This window comes from Falco punctatus, assembly GCF_963210335.1.
Source record: "Falco punctatus genome assembly, chromosome: 1".
In the NCBI taxonomy this organism is placed as follows: Eukaryota; Metazoa; Chordata; class Aves; order Falconiformes; family Falconidae; genus Falco; species Falco punctatus.
The window spans coordinates 110,655,253-110,680,731 of NC_137580.1; the positions used below are offsets into that span (position 1 = coordinate 110,655,253).

The 25,479-nt window shown below is 40.3% G+C and overlaps 1 protein-coding gene across 2 annotated transcripts in view; it reads right to left on the reverse strand.

Annotated features, from left to right (window-relative positions):
* The window catches only part of CA4 (carbonic anhydrase 4), a 38,122-nt gene extending 14,540 nt beyond the window's left edge, over positions 1 to 23,582 (reverse strand). The window contains exons 1-8 of one of the 2 annotated variants that reach the window (XM_080384224.1): positions 23,473 to 23,582; positions 12,242 to 12,295; positions 11,249 to 11,419; positions 8,770 to 8,930; positions 7,900 to 7,996; positions 7,577 to 7,636; positions 6,924 to 7,087; positions 24 to 5,898 (exon numbers count right to left, since the gene is read on the reverse strand). In XM_080384224.1, the coding sequence (XP_080240350.1) occupies positions 5,710 to 5,898; positions 6,924 to 7,087; positions 7,577 to 7,636; positions 7,900 to 7,996; positions 8,770 to 8,930; positions 11,249 to 11,419; positions 12,242 to 12,295; positions 23,473 to 23,530 (954 nt within the window). In that variant the 5' untranslated portion in view covers positions 23,531 to 23,582 and the 3' untranslated portion in view covers positions 24 to 5,709. Of the gene's footprint in view, positions 1 to 23; positions 7,088 to 7,576; positions 7,637 to 7,899; positions 7,997 to 8,769; positions 8,931 to 11,248; positions 11,420 to 12,241; positions 12,296 to 23,472 lie in introns of those variants that run through there. The other variant, XM_080384223.1, reaches the window with a different exon arrangement.
* Positions 23,583 to 25,479: the final 1,897 nt, after the last annotated feature.

Consider the following 25,479-nt stretch of genomic DNA (forward strand, 5'->3'; position numbering starts at 1 on the left):
GCCGCTGTGGCCGCTGCCCACACGTCTCCATTGTGGCCCTTCCCAGCTTCTTCCATAGCTTTTTGCCCTGCGATGGGCACCAAGCCCCACCCCGGTGACCCCGAGGTGCTGGCCAGCTCTTCCATGGGGCCTGGACATGTCACCCTCCTCCCCGCCGCCCCCGATGGGCGCTTCACGCTGGGGTCCCCAGCCAACCCCCCCCAGCCCAGCTTTTGAGGTGTTTTCCTGGAGGTGAAATGTTTGCTGCATGCCTCTGCCGCCCGAAACCCGAGGTACAACCCCGACACGGGGAGGCCGCGGGGGCTGTGCTGGGCTCCGGTGGCCGGGCGCGCTGGGCCCCCCTCAGCCTGAGGCGCCCTCAGAAAATGGCGGCCAGCACCAGGTGAGGGCTGTGGGGGCCTACCCCTAGCCTGCCCCCCGGCTGTGCTGAAAAGGTCTTTTTCTCTTTTCTCCCATTTTTTTCCTTACATTCCCCCTCTTTTTTCCTTTCAGCTCATTTTTTCAGTGGCAGGGATACCCTGCCTGGCGTTTGAACCCGGCCTTGGTGACAGCGAGTGCTGCAGCTTGTCCACCATGCCCGCCTCAGAGAGGCCCCAGCCCAGCCATGCTGCTGCTTCCCACAGCCTGTGAACGGCAAAACGGTGAGTCAGTCCTGCCTGCAAAGATGACAAACGAGGAAATAACACTGACAAAACCCAAGGTGCACAAAGACTTGCCAGGCAGAGTGTTGCCCTGGGGCGCAGGATACCTCAGATGGGCAGCTTGGCTGCTGCCTCATGGGTGCATCACCTCATGTTGGAACAGATGCTTTTGTAAGGCTCTGTAGGCAGCAAGAGTCGTGTTGTATGAGTGAGGTGGGTTCTAGATGCTTCTTGTGGAAGAATCCCACCAGATTGTGGTTGGCCATGCCATCCCCTGTGCTGCGGGGAGCAGCCCGGCAGGCTGGGCAGTGTGGCAGGAGGCTGCCAGTCTCTGTTTCCTTGTGTGTTATTTCTTCGGTGCATCTTAGCTAGAATTTTATTGGCTTTTCCATAGATACACATTAATTTACTAGTGAAGTCTGTATTTCCTTTATTTTTTTAAAATTTATATATGATTTTCTCCTATATGAAACGTTTTCCACAGCTACCTCTGGCTGTACAGAGCTACCATGGCATTTGTTTCTCTGTCATTGTAATGTCTCTAAATCCGATGTCATTTGTAGTGCTTAGTGGCAAGAAAATCACTAAGCACACTTTCAAATCTATTGAAAAAAAGCTTCACATCTCCAAGCATAATAATTTTTCATAGAATCCTTTATAGAATCGTTTCAGTTGGAAAAGACTTTTAGGATCGTTGCGTCCAACCATAACTTTTGTGGTGGGGTGTTATCTCCTGCACACACTGCAGTGTTAGGTAACAGGTCTCCCCCTCTCTGGATTGTTGTTGTTACACCTAGTACTAACACATTTATTAAACTTCAAAATTATTAAACTTCCCAATCTGGGAAGCTAGGTAGGCTCCTCTGTACCCTTTTATTGACTACAGGTGGATAGAGGGATGTTTTACATGGATTTGCTATATGACATCTGTTTAACAGGAAGGCTGTGGCTCTGCCAGCAAATGCTGTCTTTCCTGTGAAATCCACTTCTGGATGGGCAAGGGAAGAAAGGAAAAACCAAGAAGCTTTATTCTTTTCCCCAAGCAATCATGGAAAATTAATTCTGTATGGAAGAAAAGTGCATTTTGAGCTTGTGTTTGTCAGCAGGAGGAGCTGACCATATAATGAAGCTGGCAAGCTTGTTAAAATTCTTTGTGGATAATGTAAATATATCTCGTGAGTAATGGCTAGGTTTCCCTGTCTCTTTCTGCTTCCTGAGAAAATGTTTTGCTGAAAACCTATTGTATTAGGAATTTTTTTTGTGCCTGCCCCTCCTGTGGTCTGACCCTGCTCCCCCAACCGATTGCCAGATGATCGTGAAAGGGTGAAGCCAGACCTGTGTTCATACAGCAGATCTGCTTCTTCACCTCTCAGGCCTCTGAAAGCTTGCACTCAAATCAAGGTCTGATCCAAAACTGGAAAAGAATTGATTTTTGGATGCATTATACAAATCCATGTAATCCCAGCTTGCTATATTTTTAGAAATGGAGAGGACCTACCGAAGCCTGGTGAGTCCTTAGCTGCTGTTCAACCTTATGGTGACTGGAGTGTACCATGACAGCCGTTACAGGCAAACCCTAATCCAAAATGCAAGGTGCTTCCAAAGGGTGGAGTTCTTATAAGCAAAGCTACATCCAAACTTTGATAATCTCCCAAAACACTTTGGTCTCTGCACTCATGAACATGATCAGTTCATACGCCTGGTTGTCTGCAATCCACATAATGTTCTACCTCTGACTTGATTCAGACCTGCTTTGTTTTAAACTTGAAACATATACCTCTAGACAATTTTAGTTTCCAGGTTATTTCAGTTTCTATTGTACTCCAGCTTTCAGTCACAGGAGCTAGAGTAGTCTTCAGCTCTGACTCCGACATATGTGAAATGTATTAGCAAAGTTCTGCATTAACTTTTCTGTACGTGGGAAAATACTGTTCTTTCTGGGTCTTTCTAAATATCTCTGTTCCTTCCCCCGCCCTTTCCTGTATTATCACAGCTTGCCTATTTGCTCTTCAGGAGTTACTGTTGCTTCCTAGTGTCTTCACAATATAAGAAGTTTCATGCCAAATGTAGCATAGACAAAATTGGTGAAAATCAGCACCTGAAGCTACCTGCAGAACAGCAAATTACTTTTCCATAACTGCCTTCACAAAAGAAAACCAAATGTCCCACTTGACACCTTTCTGTCTTTTACTGGTTTTTAAGTTGAATAGCTTTTGCTGTAGATTTGTATTTATTCACTGCATTAATGCTAGTCCTGTAATTGTTACATCCTGCACCAGAACAGAATGCGTCTGCCTGGTTGCAAAGAGGTACCTCTGACAAAGAACAGATTGATCTTGATGGCTGACACAGATGCAGATTGTAGCAGTTCCCTGTTCCTCATTGGCATAAAATTCAGACTCACTCAGTAAAAATGGTCATACTTGTCTGTTCAGATTTGATTCATGCTGGGGTTTGTGCAGAAGAGTGCTTACAGAGGACTAACCATCTTTTCAGGAGATTTTTTTTCCCTTCCTCTTAGTTATGTTTTAATGTATTTCACCGCAAATAAGATTCCCCCACATCATATCTAACTGCTGTAAATGTTTCTCTCTATCTACATGATAAACTGAGGCACAGCCTAGTGAAAAGTTGCCTCCGTAATTTATCATTGATCACTAGCAATAAATGATAGTTAACATGGATCATCCACAGTTTCTTCCAATCACTCTTAAGAGAGTGTCCTATGAAATGAAAATAATTTCATTAATTTAGTAAATAATCTAAATGGAGAAAGGTGGTGGGTTGTTATCCCAACAGACACAGAGGGCTTTTTTAGTGCAAAAGGCATTGTCCTCAGTGGAGGCACCCTGAGAAGTATTCACATTACTGGTCTTTAAAACAGGAGCTCCCCGTCTTACAGGACTTTTGTACGTGATTGTGCTGTTTACCACGTTGCTTGTAACTCTTGAAAGAGCAATAAAATGTGAGTCTTTCAGAATACTTCCATTTATTACATTTTGTACCACGGCATGAAAACAAAGATTCTTTCCTCTTAATTTTTTGAAGCATTCTCTACTTGTGGGATGTTGAGGGATGTAATGGAAATTGCTAACACAGAGATGTTCAACTTATGCGTAGGTATGCAACTGTTTATCCTGGTTAACAAACTAGCTGCGTGTTTGTACAGAGGTGAAGTTGCACTGGGTAAATCCATGGTACCCTTTCCTTCATTGTGCGAAATCTGCCTGTCCTCTACCTGATGGGCTGGGTGTCTGCACCAGTTCTGCTGAGCAAGGTGCCAAACTCAAACAGTTTTGCTATGTGCAAATAATACCTGGGTGACTCATGTGAAGCAAAAGCTCCAGAAGCCTGCTGACATCAGAAATGTCCCAACATACTGCAAATCCCTCCCCCTGCCCACCCCCTCAAATGCAAACCCAGCCCTAAACCTTGTGAAGAAATAGGGGGAAATGTCACATTCCTTTTCTGAATGAGTGTTGTGTGGATTCCCCTTTAGCAAAGACAAAAGAAAAAAACTCAAGGCAGCAAAAATATGGGTCTCTGTTCAACTTTAATCCTTTGTTTTTGTTTGCTTCTCAAAAGTTTTTTGTTAGCTAAAAATACACTCAAAGTCTTAATCATTTCTCTAAACTTAAAAAGGTGAATTCGCTTTTCCATGTGTAATTTTTTAAGCTTATGTTATTGTTAAATATGACAATATTTTTCCCCCTGCTTTTTCTCTGTTGATGAGCTGTGGTTAGTCTCACTGCTATGGTTTTCCTGAAAATGGCCGTATAGCTGTAGTATAAAGTCATCTCTGCAAACATTGGCCTAAAGAGAAAACCACAAGTCAGATACTATGACATCCTATTTTGGTGTGGCCAAAATCTAAAATTTTAAAAGGAGATCTAACATATTATATGGCATTAGCCAAACAAAACTTGTGTCTGTCTTCAGAGAGAGAACTGGAGTAAATCAAGGAAATACTATTTTCCAATATATTGAGGTTTTCTGTAAGTAATTGAATAAGATCTGAAGAAATCAGTTTAAATCACAATCTTCTTGGAAAAAAACTATGAATCTTAACCATATGCGAATATTGCAGGCATGTTTTCATGAAAAGAAAAAAAAGAGGGGGAGGGCGTTCAAACTGACATTTAGAAACATAAATCATGATTCTGGAAAGAGCTGTTCTTTGAGCTATCCCATTTTATTAGGCAAACAAAAACTGAAAAGGATCATTTAAGTCTTATGCTTCAAATGCAACCCTCCAAAGAGAGAGAATTTCCACAGATGTGCAACTGGTACCTGTGGCTGACCTTCTCTTTTTCTTTCTAGCACATCATATTGGCAGAGAATGCTAGAGAAGGATCTGTACTAGGCTGAATAAATAGGCTTAATAGAGACACCTGAAATCCAGAATCAGTAGATTAGGTGAAAAGAATCCAGTATCCTTATCTAAAAATTAACTTTAGATGTTCTGAAGGAAGAAGGGGGGAAATTGCATTAGTACAGATTAAATTTGTCACATGTCCTTCACTATGGATGACCCAGATGTTGCTGAACTGTGTGTGAGCACTTTTTCTTTGCTCTGTATTGTACCTCCATGTAGGACAAGATAGGGATTATAAGAATTACTCCACATGTTACTGTCTTCCTGATATGCAGTGTTGAATGTAAACATACTCCAAACAAAACCCTTCATAGGCACTTAAGAACAGATTCCTCTTGAAGATCCCCTGTATTGCTTGCAAAGTGTCCTTCCAGTGCTGTGTTCAAACTACAGGCTTGCAAATAATCCATCCCGATGTTTTAAGTGTTTTGGGCTTTTTAAAATCTGAATCTTCAAAGCTTTATCTTACAGTTCCTTTAAATTCTTGTGATTTAGTGCAATGGGTTTCATTTTATATAAGAGCAGCAACAGAAGTCCTCGGTTAGTGTCTGGAGGAGGGCAAGGTTAAATTCTGTATTGAGATATGATTCATGAGTTGGTAGTTAGAGAGATTACTTGATACAAAGAACCAACAACAGCAATAAAAACAACCACCTCCAAAAAACCCAGAACCCTGAATGAGGTGCAAACTGTTCATTGGCAAAGAGAACTCAGGATGTACGTAAGCATCAGGACCAACACTAAAACCTTAGCAGTAGGCACGAGGACGCTGGCACTGGACCAGTACACCTTTCGTTCATTCAGAAGCTGAACAGGCCGGAAATTTTCAGCCATGTAAGTTGAGTTCTTCCCATCAAAGTGGACTGTTGAAAACTGAGAAATCTGCAAACATTGAAGAAAAAAAATAGATGGTTAAATCCTTTTTCCATAGAACACTGGAAATCATGATATTAAAAATCTGCAGTGCCTTGCTCTGTTTTTGAACTGTATGGATGCATTAAACCTTGCAGGAAAAGATATGATGGAGGCTATTGCCAGAGGTCACCAACAGATGACTTCTTTTAGCCTTCGAAATCATGAGGACTTCCTTTCTGTGTGAGCCAAATGCTTTGTCCAGCTCAAGGACCTGGTTACACCAGTCCTCTTGACGCACACAGTCCTGTCCTTCCCCATTACGTCACAGTGACTCGAAGAAAGAGAGCTAGGCTTTCTCTCTTTGCTTCCAATTTCTAACTGCTTGCCGCATGATGCTGGCCCAGAGCAAGCAGATGCTCACTCTCGCACGCTGCGCTTTCCTGACTTGTGCGTGGCTGAGCATTCCCTGTGACTGAAGTGATGATGAGTGCACTGCAGGGAAGGAAGAAAAATACAGATGCTGGCTCTCAGCCAGGCTGTGCTGGCTGGCGGTATTGCCGAGAGTCCACTCCAGAACATCTGAATTTTTTCATCATGTACTCTGTTAGCTGAACAATCTGTATTTTCAAGGCAGTGATGGTTCAGTCTCCCATTCCTCTCTATAGGACAAAAATGCATGGCTTAAAGCTGATGCTTATAGACTTAAAGTTTGGATTTCAAAGTATTCTGTTCTGGTATCCTGATACTTAAGGCAATAGGAGAAAAGCAGTGAAACTGGGGAGTGAGCAGATGATAGCAGTGGAAGTGCTGCTGACGAAGCACTGAGCTGAGTGTTTACCTGTGGGTTTTTTTGGCTTTCTTTCCACATTGTCATTTCCCCTTCCTTCCCCTTTCCTGCTGTTTTCTGAGAGGTGATTTAATGGGGCCAAAAAAACGGCACTAGGGACTATGCTTGGGCTAATGTCAAGCAAGTGTGTGTGTGTGTCATAGGAGCAAAGCGAGCAGCTAATGAGTTTGTGTTCAGTTCTCCAGGCTATCCCCCTGCGACTTACCTGAGAAATACTGAGTTCAACTGGCTTCTCAAATACTGTCCAGATGACACCCTCATGGCAGTCAGGAGTGGTGAGGGAGCCCTCGTACCGGTAGTACCTTCCAAGGTCTTCCTCAGGTGGGAGAAGAGAGCTCAGTGGCAAAGGCTCCATCTGTGCTGTTTGTCCTAGACAAACCAGGGGGAAACACCGCTTGTAACAAGCATGGCTGCAGGTGGTGGTCACATTTGTCTTCAAATGCGGCTGCTGCTTGTGGCTCTGGAAAGCTCATCCCCACGCACGCTTCCCACACTGACTGGGGCAGCCACACCGCGCTGCTTGTGAGATCCTGACTGCCAGCTGCAGAATCCCACTGAGGACAAGCTGCGCACTCCTCTTGTGTTAACGCTGCATGGGTTTCTTCTCATTCACTTCCTCCTACAGAAGCAGGAATACTCATTCTGGTTTGGGGGGGCTGTTCTTCTCTGCAAATACAGAGGACTAGATTTTCTCCCTCCTGTGATGCTCTGACTGCTTGGCAAACTAACTTTTATCTTTTGGCTTTGACTTTCAAGTCACAGTACCATAATTAGAACAGGATTGGACCATGAACTACCTGGTAGTATATGTGCTTGAAGTAAATACATGTTGCACTTTGACCGATGCAAGTGTCTTACCTTTGTATTTTATATTCTCTAGCTCATTTATTAGAGTTGCATAGTTTTTATTTTCTTCTTCTACCTGAAATGGAAATATTTTTATTCCAAATGATGCATTTCTCAACAACTGGTTGCTTTAAATTAATTGTGAATAAAACAGAAAAGAACCACAAGGCTAAAAGATAACAACAGGCAGAGTATAGAAATGGGTAAAGGAGCGAAGTGCTGGCATTGAATGTCTGCAGAAGATGGGGGAGGCTTAGGTCTTGGACTACTCTAACAATCGATCACTCGGCCAAATTGCTGGTAAATTTGCGATGGGCAATTAGAAATTTGGCTACCTACCTTTATAAAGAATGCTAACACAGCCACACCATCTGCATTTTTCTTTGCTTCTGTTATATCTGAAACATCTTCTCTTATGTGGACAACATGAAGCTGTAACACAAGAGTCAAGGCCAATAATTTTTCATTTTATTATTTAATTATATATTATATATATATATATGATTCATTTTCCTCTGCAGTTTGTTGTTGTGAGTGCAGCCTGGCTACTTCTCTGCACCTGTGCTGCAGTGGGGCCAGAACTGCTCTGCTGCTCGCAGGCTGGGGACAAGCAGCTCGGGGTCCTTGACCCGAGGCAGGAGCCAATCAGTAAGTGTATTATAATTTGAAACATCATTTATCAGCAGCGGTATCATTTCAGACATCTCCTCAGAAAGGGACGTGCTCTCTGGACTGCTGCAGCCCTCAGTTTTCAGCCTGTGCAGCAGAACAGGCAGATTTTTACATCATGGTCTGAAAGGGGGGGTGGGTTCCTTCCACCAATCCATGTGTATCAGTGCTGGCAACTTCTCTTGCCTTGAAGAGAATGTATTGGGTTTGGTTGCATAGGTCGGTTCACGGTTGCAGTTCCAGAAATGAATATATAATCTGAATAAGCAGTGTGAGAGTATAATTGGACTGTACAGGCTTTGAAATGTTTATCCTCCCAAAAGGCTATCTAACTCCAGATTTATTGTCTGTTCTGTGCCTGTGCCATGCAACTCAAGAGTGTTTTCCTCCGTGTTCTGGTTAGTGAGCAACGTGTCCTCTGTTCTTTATTTCCACTGTTGGGGTTACATAGGAGAATTAGCCAATAGTTTTTGTGCAACAGTATCTTTAAAGGCCAGAGTTCTTGAGGAAAAGCTGTAATCCACAGTCTCACCTACCTCCATGGCTTGTTTCTCTCCATCAATGCTGTGCTCTGACCCGGGAAGGTATTGCTGCTGCCCACCTGGGACTCCCCAGTGCAAATGAAATTCTATTGCCTTGTATTTGCTTCCCAGACCTCCGCCTCCAATTTTAGGGAATGTGCTTAATGTTACTTTAACTGGGAAAGACAAATACATTGTTTACAACAAAATAAATATCAGATCAGACATGATAGTATGTGACAGTAGAGAGATGCATATTCCTGAGATTCAAATTTATGCTAAAGATTTGCTCTGCGAAGTGGAATGACTTGTGTAGAGCCTCGCTTCCTGGAGGGTGGAGCTACCCAGTACTTCAGTTGAATAAATAATAATAAATAAAATCAATTCACTGATGCTTGTTTTCCTTTGTAAAATGGAGGAAAAGGACAGAGCCCTACTTTGGGTTGTCCTGGGGTAAGGGTTTTACAGATTTTGTGGCATCCGTTGATAAATCCTTTGGAGCATCATCGGTTAATTGTGTTTGGAAGAACACAGGGTAACAGCCTGTCTTTCCTTGATTGCACTGAGGGGATTTGTAGGAATTTGTTCACTGCCATTATAACCCCAGGAGTCAGAGCTACTTATACCTTTCAGAAACCCCTGTATTCCTTCATCTTTTGCCTAGGAGAACCCGCTCTATCAGAGATCACAGGTTATTCAGGTTTTAAGCATTGTTTTTGACTCCTATCATCCATGCTGTAACATTTGTTTTAGGCAGGATTTAAAGATACTCTGTTCTAATTTAAAGTAGCTTTGCAACTTAAGCCTAAGCATCTAAGTCATTATATCTTTTTAATGTGATGCTTGATCTGTTGTTAACAACAAAACAAAATTTTCTTAGGAGATATTTTTCTATAAATCACCCTCACTTCCTGTGCTTGAAGCATTTGGGATATATTTTAAAAATTTACTTACTAAGACCTCTACATTAAGCACAGTACTTTTCTTTCCATAGGATTGTTTTCACCTGGATTGAAGCCCCAGAGATTTCATTTCTGTTCTGAATTTCAAATGAACTAGAAGCCTGTGTGAGTCATTTAGTTACTTTGCTTTTTTATCTGTAAATGGATGAGTAACGTTATCTTTGTTGGCTTGCTTTATTTAGATTGTAGGACTTTTGAGACACTGACCTTTGCTATCTGCACATCGTCAAACATGATAGTCTAATCTCACGTAGAGCTTCTAATTGCAGCTGTAATTTAAGCAATAACCGTTTTAGTGAATTGTACTCACTGTAGCACAGGAATTGGTTGCCCTCAGAAGGAAGAAATTTTGAAAGCCCAGATTAAAAACTTAATCCTTTTGCATGGCTGGGAAAGATGAGAGTGCTGACCAATCCTTATGAATATTAATTTTTGTGTCAAAGATATTTCTATGCGTAGCAACTGTAATATGGAGATTCTAGAATATCATTCTATAACGGGACGGTCATTAACCCATACACTAGTGAAAAGTTAAAAGATGGCTTTTTATTACAGTCTTTCAAAATACTGATGTTTTAAACTAGAGACTCCGACTGTGAAAATCTACCCAGATGTCTACCTTCCTACCTTTTCATTTTAAGTTAGGAAAATATTTACCACTTGCAACTTTCCTCTTTAGGGATTTGGCAGTTAAAATAATCCATCTAGAATTTTAGCAACATCTATAGATAATTTAAAAAAAAAGACAACAGATTAATTTTTAACTTTAAAGTAGTTTTGCATAATACTGTTGAAGCATCATCATTAGTATTGCTTTCAGTGAAAAAAAAAGTGGAGGAAGTGAAACAGTTCTAAACTACTATTCAATGTTTACTGAATTGCTGTTAACTGATTCACTGTTTACTGAATCAGTAAGTAGCTGATCAACAAGCTCACATGAGATGACTTCCACATGCAGAGAAAACAGGTTGAAATCTGAGATTGCAGCTCATTATTTAAAGAACTAGTAAAATACACACACTGCAAGCCACTGATTGAATGGGTTTCCCAGAGCTTGTTCTCCAGTAGAATTCTCCTTTGTGCAGAAGCAAGGGTCAAAAAGGGCAATAATATACCCAGAAATGAAGGGTATAGGTGCATTCAGCAGAAATTGTATACTTCTGCCCAGACTGTTGTCCTAAACCCCTATACCTGTCCGCCTCCCAGTCCTAGAATTTGTTTGATGTAGAGGTTCCCTAAACAGCTCAAGTTCTGTTTCTACACATGCACAGAACCAATTTCTGCGAAGACAATCAAGGATCATGTCCCAAATCCAAAAACTAGGTAATTCCCCCAGAGTTCCCAGAAAACCTTGGTTCAGAAGGTGGCCTGAAAGTTTCACTTCTGAAATATTGGGGTGCTATCTTTTCTTCCTTGCTTTTAAGTAGCAGTAGTGATATCTAACACCTTGCCCAGGGCACGGAAGAAGTGAATGGTTGGTTCCAAGTGAAGGCACAAACAAATCCCATAATAATATATTTGGCAGTACTTGCCTGTATGTCCGTTATTTCCTATGTTCCATTTTGAAGACCCCTTCACATTGTATCCTTCAAAATTCAGTGGCTTAAGGTTCTTGTCATAAATTACATTTCTGGTGACAATATTGATAGGTGACTGTTTGTTTCCTTTGCAGGTGCTGTCTATTAGATGCCATTGTCGAGGATCTATTTAAGGATGAAAAAAAAATGTTTTTCTGTATACTGCAAATTCTTGCTAAAGCCAAGCCACCCAAGAGTCAATATATTTTTGCTTGGAAAATTGGTGACATCTTTGAAGGAAAGGTCTTTGGATGTTGGAATTTAATACAAGAACTTTTTGAGCATATCATTTTTTGTAGTTTTAAAAATATTAATGCGTCAAGCATGTTCTGCTAAGCTTTAGAGGAAAACATGCACATGTAAATGGCTGTAAAATAGAAAGTGAACTACCACTGAGGTTGCCTGAGCTGTAGAAACTAGAGAAACTTGGAAACTATAACAAAAACGACAACAACAAAAAAAAACCCAACCAAAAAGTGGTGGTAGTGCTGGTGCTGGCAGCAAAATGTGGTTCCCAGCACAGTCAGTACCATGGGGGGCTGGGCAGGACACAGGGATGAACAAGGCAGCAAGCAGACTAGGTGGATGCTGCTGCTAAAACAAAAGGTGCAGTTTAGGTAGAACATAGGATTTTTCATAACTGTCCTGAAGAATTTAAATAGCTGTCTGTACCCAGATTGCTGGGGTGATTAACCCCAGACACATTGAAGTTACTTTTATATTTGTAGGATTATCCTTGATTGAAAAAAAATGAATAGTTAGCACAAGCAGTGGTGTCTTCAAAATACCCTTCTTTAGGCATCATGTTTAGCCCTTACATTTATGTATAACATGATCATGCAGCATTAAATGCCGAGTTGCATGGATTTTTGCATTGTTTCTATCATGAGGCCCTTTGCAAAATAGAATTCTAATGCTACTGTGATAGGAAAAATAGTTTAGCAGTACCTTCACACTGTGGCTGTTCACACTTCTGTGACTGATAGCACCAATGGCCTCCAACTAAAAAAAAAAAAAAACACCACACCAAAAACATCAGATACTCTAAATTAGATGAATGAAAAGCTGCACAAATTGTCCCCCAAAAAGCAGAAGTGAACCATTCGCAACTTGTGATCCTCCAAGAGTGATGACTGGGCACACAGACTTTTGGCAACTTCTTGGTTTTGTCTGCCCAGTTTTATTAGAACAAGATGTTTCATTTCTTAAATATATAAACAACAATTACTGGTAAGAGGTGAGTGCTTCAGCTGTGAAGACATCTTGAGTTGCTAAAGATTTCTTAGCAGTATGGAGCACACCATCCAGCAAGTCTATCTGGGCTTTAATATCAAATTATTGAGAAGCATAAAAATCCTGCAGTGGGCAGTTCCGTCCTCTCTCTAGATCTCCTCCTGGTCTTAAAAGAATCAGTTTACACCTGTTAATATTCCCTCAAAACTGTGCTAGCAGGAAATACTAGAACTCTGGATGGGTTGCAGTTCTAAATAATTCAATTTTGAAACCTTGGCTTCAGCAACTTCTTGAGGCAAAAGTTCCACATCTGAGTATATGTAATGTTAAAATAAATCTCCTTTTATCAGTTCTGTACTTGCCATCCTTTCATACACTTGTAAATTCACTTATGCAAGATGACTTATCTCACTCCGTTCCAGGAACTATTTTAAAGATTACTTGGTGCAATAAGGAATTGTAAGAAATGAGGGATCTCATTTCTCAAAAGACATGAGGAATCTTCATTCAAATGCAGCTGTGATCCCACACAGATGGTTGCAAATTTTTTCCATAGAATGTCTTAATCTTACTTTTTCATTGTCAGAAGAAATACGAAATTCAGAGGAAGACAGCTGATTTAACTGAAGTGTGTGTTGACCTAGTCAGGGAAGTAAGAACTATTTTGTTTATCACAGCATGCTTCAATGGCTGTTTATGACAGTTTTAAAGTTTAAATGGACTTTAACAGGAATAATTCTCTTGGCTACTTTAATCAATAACAATTCAAAACCTCTTATAATCAAGATTAATAGTACGGTTTCTGTTTGCCTATGATTAGTAAATTGTAGACATTTTAATCACTAAAATTGATTAGCCATTTATTATTAGGGAAGAGTGCTGTCATTAAAGTACTAATTACCATAATTTGTGATCTTTTATAACACATACGTTGGAAGGCTCATAACTGCTTTTAACACCTTTATTTTCATATCAGTAGCATAGCAATACCATCCATCTATTAAGTACTACGTTAGAAATAGAACCTTGATAAAAATTGTGGCTAGCTGTAACAACAGAGGGAGGCTTGAATGAGCTTGTGGCAATTAATATAATCTTGAAAAAAATTATGCTGTTTCAGTTTGTCTCTCACAGAAATTAAATTTATGCTTATGCTGAACACTATAAATAATTGTTTATATTGTTCAAATATTGTTCAAACAAATAGAAAGTTGACTCACTTTCTAGTTTAGTAGTCTAGTAATATTGAGAAGAAAAGTGACCAACATTGCTTTGTGTTTGTATAATGCATTTGTATGGGAAGAACTGTAGTGATTTCTACTTGTTGTTCCATGAATATTTTGCAATTATCAAAAAAATGGTTTTGACAAAGTTTGGGTTTTTTAACACACTCCCAAACATACTCAAAACAGCGTTAGGACGTGCCATTTTTAAAACTGATTGTTGCGGGTTTTTTCCAGGCCTGTGTACACAAGACAGCAGCCAGATCTCCAGCAGCGCTGTGCGATTTCTCATCTCCCCTGGGAAACAGCCAAACCAGAAGTCCCAAGCCCAGAATGTCACCAAGTGCCTTAATATTTTCATCAATAAATGCCTAGCAAATACCAGGTAAGCTAATCTTCACAATGCTTGGTTATGTTTTGTATGTGTTAGTGTTTGCACAAATGAGTGACTGCAGACATATTTTTGGCAACTGCTTTAGCCCAGAGGTCAGTATATGCTGTAGCAATTGCAGCGCCAGCACCCCGCGATTGGGCGCAGTCTTTCCTTGGAAGGTATATGTGCATAAACCTTCAGGAGAAACCATGTTGCACTGCAGGAACAACCTGGACACAAATATTTAAAGACAGTAGCACCTATGCAGCATAAAAGGACAGTTATGTGCAAAGATTTGATCTCAGACTCTTTGGGATGTGAGTTAAATCAAAGAGGGAACTTGTCAGGTGAGAAATCAAGGTTGGGTGAAGTATTCCAGTCTGTTTACCATAAATTCTTGGAACGGTCTACTGTTCTGGGTTTGTATAGTGCCTTGCACAATGGGAGTGTGATCATGACTTAGATATCAAAGCATTACTGTAATGCAAATCAAATTTTACAGTCAATATGATTCACAATTACAAGTAAGCGCGGTAAGTTTATTGGGTACAAGGTTGGGTTGTGGAGCTTTTAGACCTTGACCGTAGATCCACGAAAATCAGACAACCACAGGAAACACTGAGGGAAGGTAAATACCACCAAATCATATTGTCAGTGGTCCTGGTACATAGTGTATCCAGACCAGAGGAGAGAAATGGAAGTGGATTATGGAGCCTTTCATTTCTGAGTTTGAGTCCAATCCTTCTCCAACGCCACCACTGATTTTTCACTAACTGATAAGTGTTCAGCAGGTTGTCTCAAATAAGCTTGTGGGTTTCAGTCACGTCTTAGTGATTGACACATGAGCACACTAAAAATCTTCCAGCCTGCATGTCAAGATGACAGGGAGAAAAAGTTTAAAAAAATATAAAAAAATCCAGCCCTCAGGTGGCTACTGCTGCCTTACATCCAACACTCATGAGTATTCTTCCCTTCTTCTGTGGAATGCAACGTACACCAAATAATCAGCGTTTAATTTTTGCAAGTTTTCTGCAAAATTCCTAATGTCTACAAGCTAACAAAGAACTAGTGTTTTCTTATCAAGGTCTTATCACAGTTGTGGTTTAGGAAGTTGGATGGTATCAGTGAAGTAGAACAGGATATAAATTCAGAAGTTTGTAAGAAAAAAGGTCCTTAAAGCTGTTAAACCTTAAACAATGAGGTAATTAAACATTGCAGAATGCCTGAGCAAACAATGAATTAATGTTTATTGTGAATTAGATATTATTTTTTTTAGTTGGTGGTAATGTAACATTAGAGAACAGGATCTTTTGTGTAGATACTGCTCAGGAGGAACCAAACTGCTGTACTCTGTGTCACTTACAAGGAAAAATTGCATTTGGATTTTATTTGGGTCGGGTGTGATTCCTCCCTACATATAGGAACCTTGCATTTACAATGGTCCTTTATTCCCCCTGGGCTTTATGGCTTTATTTCTGAAGCAAGAAAGTAAGATACTTGTCACATCCAGTCAGTTGTCTGTGGTTTTAGCATGATTGTACCCTAAGGTATGTTGTCTAGTCTAGTTTTAATTGTCTGAGCAGATCCTGTCACTTCCCTTAGGATACTTTTCCACAGTCTATTAGCCTTCACTGTCAGGAAATGTTTCCCGTTTAATAGCTTACATTTTCCACTTGCTTATCTGCATCCCATCACTCCTAGAAATATCACTGAACCACCCTAAACAATCCTTTTCCCTTCCTGGTGTTTACAGTGTTCAAATAGTTCTTTCATAATCTCTAATTCCTGTTCTTGCTTCATCCATTCTTTGTCCCATCTTTTGACAACATGTCCTTCACCTTTCTGCCAATTCCGCTTCAAAGCCTTTTGTCTCTCTTTCTGTGAAGCCGCTTTCTTACAGGGACTCAGTACATATCTGATCCGATCCTGCAGTTCTCTCACCTGACTGCTCTTTCAAACAAACCTCAGCTCCCCCATTCTCTTTCCTGTAATTTGTTTTATTGCCCAGAAAAATGCAGCAGAAAGTGGGTTTTTTGGTGTTCTGGGGTTTTTATTTGTTTTTGTAGCTGATGTGCTGAAACCATTGGTGTGATATGAGCTGCCCTGGAGGGCTGCATAGCTACTCCCCTACCTTGCTGGTACACGTGAGTTGAGCCGTGAGCGTTCACACCTCACTCAGGATGGTGTTAGATGCCAGCCAGGATTCCCAAAAGCTCCTCGCCTAGTTGGCATTAAAGAGAGACATCTGCATTCCTGTCACAACTGGAAGCAATATAATTCAGTATACATATGCATTCAGTACACATATACACCTGGATTTACAATTGCTGTATCATCAACTATATCTGGCCCTTACGTTGTATTATGGATTCTTGATTTGAGTGGCGATGCACCATATTATAGTGTCACCTTGACTTTACTGGGTTTGAATTTAGAGTAGCCTGAACCAGGCTGAAGGCCTCCTCTTCCTTCACAAAGTTCACGACAGTTCGGTTTAGGGAGTCTCTCTTGGCAAGTGAGCAGTCCCACTTATCTCTGTTTCTTCCTTGTCAAATTTACAACTGGTTTCCTGACCAAAGCTGTTTCTTGGCACCAGAATAGCTGGAAAACAATACAATTACGTATTGTTTTCATTTTATTGTAAATGTTTTCAATTGTTTTAGCTATCAAGCCTAACTTGGAAACTTGAGGCAAAAAATTCCTTCGGTTGAGAACTCACTCTCCTGTTCACTTACGCAGCCAGACAGAGGACAGTGCTTCTGGCTGGAAGCCAGGGCGTTAGCAGTTTGCCAGTGTGCTATTGTGTGATCTAGGAAAAGACCCTTAAGCTCTTTGGACCATGGTCAGATTGCCTGAATTCCATAAAGGTTCCTAAATCTACTTTGTCCTACTTGTTCCCTGCTTACTGCCCTACTTGGACCTGCTGAGTTGCTGCTTGGAAGCCCGCATCTCCTCTGACTCAGTGCCATGAGACAACTGGTATCCAGGCTAGCTGAAAATTGCTCTTCTAATTTGCCCATCTGCACAAAAGAGTTACTAAAACAGGTTTTGTCCTGGATAAAGTGGCTGGAATTAATTCTATCTGTTGACGGTTAGCTATTTTTATTAACTATATTTAATCTTTTGAAGTGTGAATGACCTTTATGCCACTGACAGCCTGAAGCACTGAGACAGTAAGAATATCCTCTGTTGCTTTTTAGTTAAAATCCCTTCTCTCTCTTTCACTGACTGACTCCTTTGTTTGTCCCTGTAGATGTCTTGTCACCCTCTTTCAGCCATGTCCTCGCTGACAATTCGTTGTTTTCTGAGACACGCAGCTGATAGCGCTCCCACTGCACTGGTGCTTTTCAGAAAGCCCAGGCTGCCCTGAATGTCAGAGTTCTCATCACTGCTCTATTGTCTACTAGTTTCAAATCCATCCCTAAAATCTGTTGTAACCGCTGGCTTTGCAGCGGGGTGAAGGCTGGGCAAAAACTAGTTTTGCATGTGGTATATTTTTAGCTTTGGTTAGTGTTGAGCTTGTTCTATTTTTAACTTGCTTTGTGAACCTTATTATCTTTAGTACAAAAGACAAAGCAACTTAAAAGTAAGTGAAATCTAAGTCTGTCTTTCTAATTAATGAGATAGCTGAACACAAACTGAGCAGATATATGTAAGTCTATTTATACATTCTTAAGTATTACACACCCTCAGGAAGTCCTGATCAACTACTTTGACAGGCAAAATCAGTTCCAAATGTTTACTTTTAGATTTGTGTATCACTAACCATGTAAAAACAAATGTTTGCCATCATTCATCTCTTTGCTATTCACTTTTACCTGGAAATTTTATTTTTCATAATTGCACACATCTGCATGTATGTACATTCCAAGAAACTATGGTGAGCTAGCCTTGAAAATAAGTTTTCCTATAGTAGTGAAGCATTACAAGTAAACACATCTGATTTGAGCACAGTGTTTATAATTTGCACATGTATACATAAATCATATGCTCAATGAGGTCTTTGTTTGTAACACATATAAACTAAAGAAAAAATCCAAAGTGATTGGAAGATCCTAGATATGCCTTATAGACACTTGTAAGATACTTCCTCTGTGTCAGAGAGTGAGGAAAAATGTTTTTAGCTGTGACCTGTGACACTGTTACAGCCTCTGTCATATATATGTGTCCTCATAAATTTGCTGTATCAAAGAAGGAAGCTGGCCTTTAACAAAAAATGAGTATCCAGGGCTAAGGTGATTTGTGTGGGGTATTTTGGTTTGCTTTGTTTACAACAGAGGCAGCATCAAATAAAATTCAGAAATCCTTGGTTTAGTATTTTTTAAATTTAATTCAAACAAACTACTTTGTGGCTTTACTGTCATTTTTTAGTCTTTTGTGCTGGGTTTATGACAATTAATCCTATGGCTACAAACATGACTAAAAAGCTAATAACAGGCCATTAGATAAATCCTGCAACATAACAGAGCATCTCCTGCGATGCCACAAACAGGGGAAAAAAACCTGTTCACATGGAGACAGATACCTAGCTGAAGAACTGGACCTTGCAGCATGTCTTCAAAACCGAAAGGTCTGTGCTGATTATTTAGGCAGCTAAGAGAAAGGTATTTCACAGCAGCACCTGTCTCTGAAAGTGCTTTTCAGCTTCCAGTCTTCAAAATCTAAATGTGAGTGCTAGGAGAAACCACGACTCCAGTTTTCTTAAGTATCACAGTGCCCAACTTGCAGGGTTATTCCCTGCAATATATAAAGGATATTCCAATTCTTATGCTGATAGCTTTTGCTATAGGAGAAAGGAAAGCAATTCTTAGGCTGAATTAATGTCACTTGTTACCTGCATATGGCTCCTATGTATGGCTTATACCATATTCCTTTCCTTCCCCCACAGCTGAAGCGAAGAGCAGCAGGAAAGGCACCCTGACTTGGATGCTGGAGGAGAGCTAGGTGATGCAGCACATTGCAGTTCTGCACGGAGTCAGCTAAACAGTGAGTTAATACAAATTGATGACAATGTGGTGTACTCACGCTAGTCAGGCTGATCCTTAAATGGAGCATTAATAATGTGATTGGGTCCACTGTGTGCATGGAAAATTGCCCACTCATTGCATGTCACCAGAAACAGGCTGCAAACTAGTGAGCAATGATTTTTGAACTTGCAGCTGTGATGCCCTTGGATGCATCAGCCTAGTAAAAAAATTGCCTGCCCAAGAACCTCAATGCCTACATCACATGGATGTATGCTGCCCTAGGCACTGCATAGATAAATGCCTAAAAAAATTAAAGCATGCTATATGCAATCACTCTTCAGCAGTTCAGAAGTCATGCATGGGGATGAGGGGCAGTTGTTGGGTTGATATATGATGGAGACAGCAAAGGTGATCTTATAATGCTTACAAGTGTAACTCTTTAAGAGGAAGTCAGGATTTGCAGAGGGATGTGCCTGCACAGTACATGCTCTTGAATAACCTTGGCACATAGACTAATGTGAAGAGAACCAAAACATTCCTGGTCTGACACAAATTTGTCCTTTTACGCAACACAGATATACCTGAATGCCACACCTGGCAGGCTATAGAAATGTAGGAAGTGAAAAACATTTCAAAGTTCATTCCATATATGACTAATACCGTCTTGTAGCTGCTTTTCGAGAGTATTCCAGTGATACACGATTTTGTTTCTTTGCCCAGTGGGCTTGGTTCTCTGTCCCCCAGAATGAAATAGATTGTTAGAGCTAAGTGAAGAGCTGCTCTCTACCTCTACTGTGTCACCTGCTGCTCTGCCACAAGCACTTTTCTGTCTTTTACTGAATTTTGGTGTCAAAGAGCAAGTGAGAATAAAATCGTTACAACGCCTTACCACTTTGTGCCTTTATCATAAACTATGGAAGGAAATAAGTGTACTCTGAGATTACAGGATCTGCATCCTTAGATATCCTGGCCAAGCAGTCTGTGTCCATTCTTCTCTCGGCCATAAACCTCCTCCAATTGCAAGCCAAGTATGACAGTGAATATGACAACGGCTAATCTTCTGTTCGCCATGACAGCCCCTCTTATAGGGTTCATTTGCTAAAATTTAATTGCAGGATCCACATTTAATGGAAAGTTTATTAGTAAAAAATTTTCAGAGTTTCAAAGCTATTAAGTGCTAAATGCTGCTACTGGTTCAGCACAGATGATAAAGCTAGAAAATTCTCTGCTGCTGAAGCAGTTTATGTCGCTGTATGGAGAGGGGAGAGCACAGAGCAGTATCAGCGGGTATCGCTTGCTCTCAGTGCACACTCAGCAACCTGACAAATGTGAGCTCTTGTTTCTTCTTGCATACGGTGGATCTGGCACTGATGCCATACACTGATATGTATGGATGATGGTAGGCAGAACCAGAGAAGCCTTTAAATTTATTTTGGCTGCTTGAATGATTACAAGGAAGAAAGAGAAGGAAGCCCTAAGCAATGTATCCTGCATAAAGATCATAACTTGAGATCAAGACTCTGTCTGCACTGAGATTGTCAAGGTAATTACTTTCAGATAATGTCAGTGATAGCTTGTCAACTATATTTAATCATGTGTTGGATTAGGTGGGTGGAGAGGGAGAAATTCAGGCAGTCCATACCTCCTAAAACACCTATGGATTACTGCCTAAAGCAGCTGTGGTTTATTGCCTTTTCTGTGTTACAAGTCTTACGCTGCAGTTACTCTTCTTTCTTAAACAACTGAAAATGAAAATTTTCATCCCAGAGTGCATCTAAATGCATCAGCATCCCAATTTTGCCAACCCTAAAATGGATTTGAAATACAATTATAAATATGTATGCAATCTATACCATTAGAACTGGAAATGGAAAAAGTTACAGCACCTTTTTTAATGCTGCTTATAGAGATACCATTTTTACTTTGTATTTGAATGGCCCCGAGGAAACATCAGACTGAGAATTAATGCTGACGTCAATGTCAGCATGGTTATGTAAATTTTATGTGTGTGAAAGTTAAAAGTATGTAAGTAGAAATATAGAAAATTAGAGGAATCATGTTCTATCATGCATCAATCTTTTGGAGCACTAGAGCATGGACTGTGGAAGAATGTCCTCTCATGGCTGAGTCCTGGTCTGTGATAAAGAAAAAGGTTAAAACATGCTGAGGTTCATTCCATTCCTGTTAAAATTATTTTTCAGTAACACTTGGAGCTTACTGTAACCCCACCATGAAGCTTCTAGATGGATGTGTGTTACTGCCCTCTGCAACTGTTCTCTGACCGGCACTAGACTGAGTACCTCTCTTCCCAGAGGTCTGGAATATTCCTGTTGGAACATTGCAGACATTTTGCCTCTCTTCTGCCTGTCTAATAGAAGTACCAGAGGGTCACTGATCTCCCAAAGGAATCAAGCAAGCCATCAGAGGTGCCTAAGTGCAGCTATTAATGGAATATGCTAACTGAGATCCATGTAAGTTAGTGGATGAGATGCTGGACAGAGATTCAAGCTCTTCCTGGTGCCTGTTGATGTTTGGGCGGGTGGCTGCACCAATGTGTCTCTGTTCCCCTTTTGTAGAATGGGGATAATGAAGTTTGCTTCTTTATAAAGCCTTGTGAGGACTACTAGCAATAATTTCTAAAAATAGGTGTTATTGTGACAAGTAAAGGCTGAAAGCAATTTGAAAGGCTAGCAATCAGTTATATTGACTGTTTAACTGTGGTGAATTATGACACTGCCTAGAGTAGAAAAACAGCCCTGGTGGAGGTATGTTAAATGAATTGATCAGTGGATATCACCCAAGCTACTTCTGAAAAGTGGTAAGATCAAAATGAAATGCTTATTTTTTTAAAAAAAATATACTTTCCAAATATAACAAAATATAATTTAGGCTGATTCTCAAAAGCTGAAGTTTCTTGGAATGTTTAGCTTTTAGCATAGCATAATGTATCCTGTGAAGTTTCTACCTCAGGAAAAGGTTTAGAAAAGAAGGTAGGGGAGAGAGCAAGCTTCTTGTGCATTAATGACTATGTAGTTTGCCTCTACACTCAGGGAAGAAACTGGAGATAATCACAGCTGGAAAAAAACCTCAATAAAAGACAGTATATGTGTTCCCTATCTTATTTCCATCCACTAAAGCACTAATTATTAATGCTAATCTAATAAAGCCCATAAGGGTTTTCTAAGTAGTCTTTCAAGATCCTGTAGTAACTCGCTTAAAAGAGCAGTAAATTTAGCAAAGCGTTAGTCAGTAATCAATATCAAGCAAACACTAGCTGTAGACTTTGGAAGAGCAAAGGTTCTTTGTGTTTCTATTTACCTGTACCACATGTGGGAAGCCTCTGGAGAGAGAATATCTCTAAAGTACGGACTAAAGAAGAGGGAAGGTATTTGAACTGTCAGGTAAGAATCTGGAAAAGGCAAGCTACTGAGTCATTGATATGGAGAATTAATCAAGAGCAGAGAAATAAAATGTGGGAAACCCACCCCCCCACCCCCTCATTTCCCCAGTGCTCAGGCTGCACTCCTGAGGCACTGTCTGAGCACCTCAGACCTCTGTTACTTTAAGCCTGGCAACTGAATCTTGATCTGCTTTAAAAGTGTGTCTCTTTAATAGGTTCTCGGTGCAGTGCTTCCCTCTGATACCTCTGATAATATTGTATCTCTTCTTTTCCCTCAGTGCAGTCTAGTTATTTTAGTGCAAACAATAGACCCTTCATTACTTTTAAGAACTGCAGTGTTTATCTTTAATTTTGAGGCTGCGTGCTGATATTTACATAGAAAAGGTGATTTAATCAATGTTATAGCATCGCTGATCTAATAGAAGCATAAAAATACCTTCTGCATTTTTCAATACTAATTATAGATCGCTATTTAATCTAGTCATTGTAAGTGCATAGTGTACTTATGTGCATAGTGCCCAGAGTGCAAAAATAGATGGATCTGCTGGGCTAATGCAGCAAAGACATATTGTTCTTTCTTTCTCAGTAGGCAACCGTGAAAATTTCATCTTATATCACAAAAAGCAAAGCAATATGAGTAGGAAACTAAAACAAGCTATTTGAAGTTTAAAGAAGTTTACAGATAAAGAATCTATCTTTTACATTTCCATATATAATTAACTATAAAGATCAAGTCAAACATCATTGATTTTTCTTGGAGCAGGAGGACAACTAGAATATCTATAGGTAAAAAAAACCCAAACCACTCGTTCATTCATTAGAAAAGTCTATACTTGATATTTTACCATAAATAATAAAAGGCTTAGAAATAAACAAAGCATTCTCCATTTGTCATATAGAAGAATTAAGAGAGTCTATACCATATGTATATAAATAAAAGTAACCTTCGTACATGGGGTTAGAAAGATCAGGCAAGGACTTACCTACTGCCTCTGTCTTGACAATGTACAGGGAGAAGAGAGCAAGGAACAGCAATTCCATTATCTATTTTAAATAGGCTCAGTGTTGAAACCAGAATTGATTAGACTTCTTAGTATGTGATCATATTTCTGCTCTCAGTTTTATACCAGAGTAAGTAGTCCTGGACAGACCTGAAAGCCATAACCAGGAAGGTGAACTCCTCCCCTTTGTAATTTCTCCAGATTTACGCTGCTCCTGATTTGCCTAAATTTATTCATTTCTCAAAAATGAATGACAAAAGGAATCAGGATTTCTAGCACTAAGCCTGTAGTGAGTAACTAATACTTTGCAACCTATGCAGGTTTAGTGACCTATTACTAAAACGCTACAATTTTATTTACTGGTAGCTTTTTTTCCTGACAGACCACATGATTCGATCCATGTGTGTCTTAAGGTTAGTGGTTTGTTTCAAAAAAACCCAATGAAACAAACAAAACCCGAACTCCCTCACCCCCCTACCCCTACCCCTCCAACCAGCTGCTCAGGATTGGAGTAGATTTGTGAGACTGGAAAGTGGGACTGCTGCGTGCAGTAACAGGAAATGTTTATTAGGTGGCACGCCAACACCTTACTCATATATGCTTTTGCACTTAGTGAATTAACTGAGAGCACACCTTTTCTTTTTGTTTGTTTGTTTGTTTGGGGGGGGAGATGTTGTACTTTTTTAAAAATAGTATTTTGTCTTAACTTTCCTGCTTCTAGTACTACAGTATAATAGATGCAAATTATTTTTTCTGCTCCCTTTGCTTTCCTATCTGAATGCTTTAATTCCATGTGTCTGATTCAGTGGCAATTCAGGCTTTGTGTTCGACAAACAAAGGTGTATACAGAAAAGTAGCACTATTACTTTTTGCTCTATAGTGTCTATTATAGATTTAATCTTTTTATTTGGGGTCAGAATTTGATACTGCTGAGGAAAACAAAAGGGGGAGTGCAACTTTTTCTTCCCCTTCCCCAAATGCCTCTCTGTCTGTGGGGGTACAACCCACATGCTGGGTTGGGTGCAAGAAGAAGAGCAGGAGACCCAGTGCTCCTCCACGAAGGGGTGGGCAGAGTGGCATGGCATTATGCTGGCTGCACTGAGCAAGCCTAGTCATCCAGCAAGGGCTGAATTAAAAAGAGGAGCCAAAAAGGACTTCTTGCCCTTACCAAGAGCTGCGAGCTGCTCGGTGAGGAGTATGGCCATTCTGCTGTGAGTAGTAGGGGCACACAGGATCAGGACCTGTAATAACAATGGGAAATCTGACAGCTGACTTATGAGCAGGTCTTTTATTCATAAAAAGGATGGCTATAAATAACAGTCCAACAATGAAGATTTGCCGGGTAGTGTTTTTCCATCCTGGATTAGGTAGATTAAAGCATGAACAGATGATGATTTGCCTAGCACATGGTGCTAAGATAAATAGTTACTGCAGTGACAAGAACAATAAGGGAATTTGTTGCATTTTTTTTAACTTCCTAGTTTGTCTCAGTGGAGCTATCTAAGCAAGGTGCATGCTGAGCACGTAGAGAGAATGGGGGTCGTGAATGTGGCAGTGTCAGGTGGTGTCAGCCTCCCATGGCATCTACGAGACATTTTACTCTTAGGCTTTTCTCTCTTTCTTTTCTGGGGATGGTCTTCAGTAGAGGAGCTGAGCTAAAGCTCTTTGATGAATTCTTTTTGCTCTATTTGTATTCAGTTCTCTGAAAGCTAAGAGCCTGATAGAAACCTTCTGTTTGAGACCAAAAAATCTGAGGGTTAGAAATTTTGATCTTGAAATTCAGGATTCTTGGGTTTGGGGATTTTTTTCCTTTTTATTTTCTCCACTTTTTAAACCTTCCAACTTGTCATTATTAAAGTGGTAATAAATTCCACTGCAGTCATGTTAAGTAACTCTTCATTTGTGCTAGAAAGCAAAGGCAGACTCAGGGAAAGACATTCCCTTTCCTTATAAAGTTTGTAACCTAAATGAACAGGGCAGACATCATGT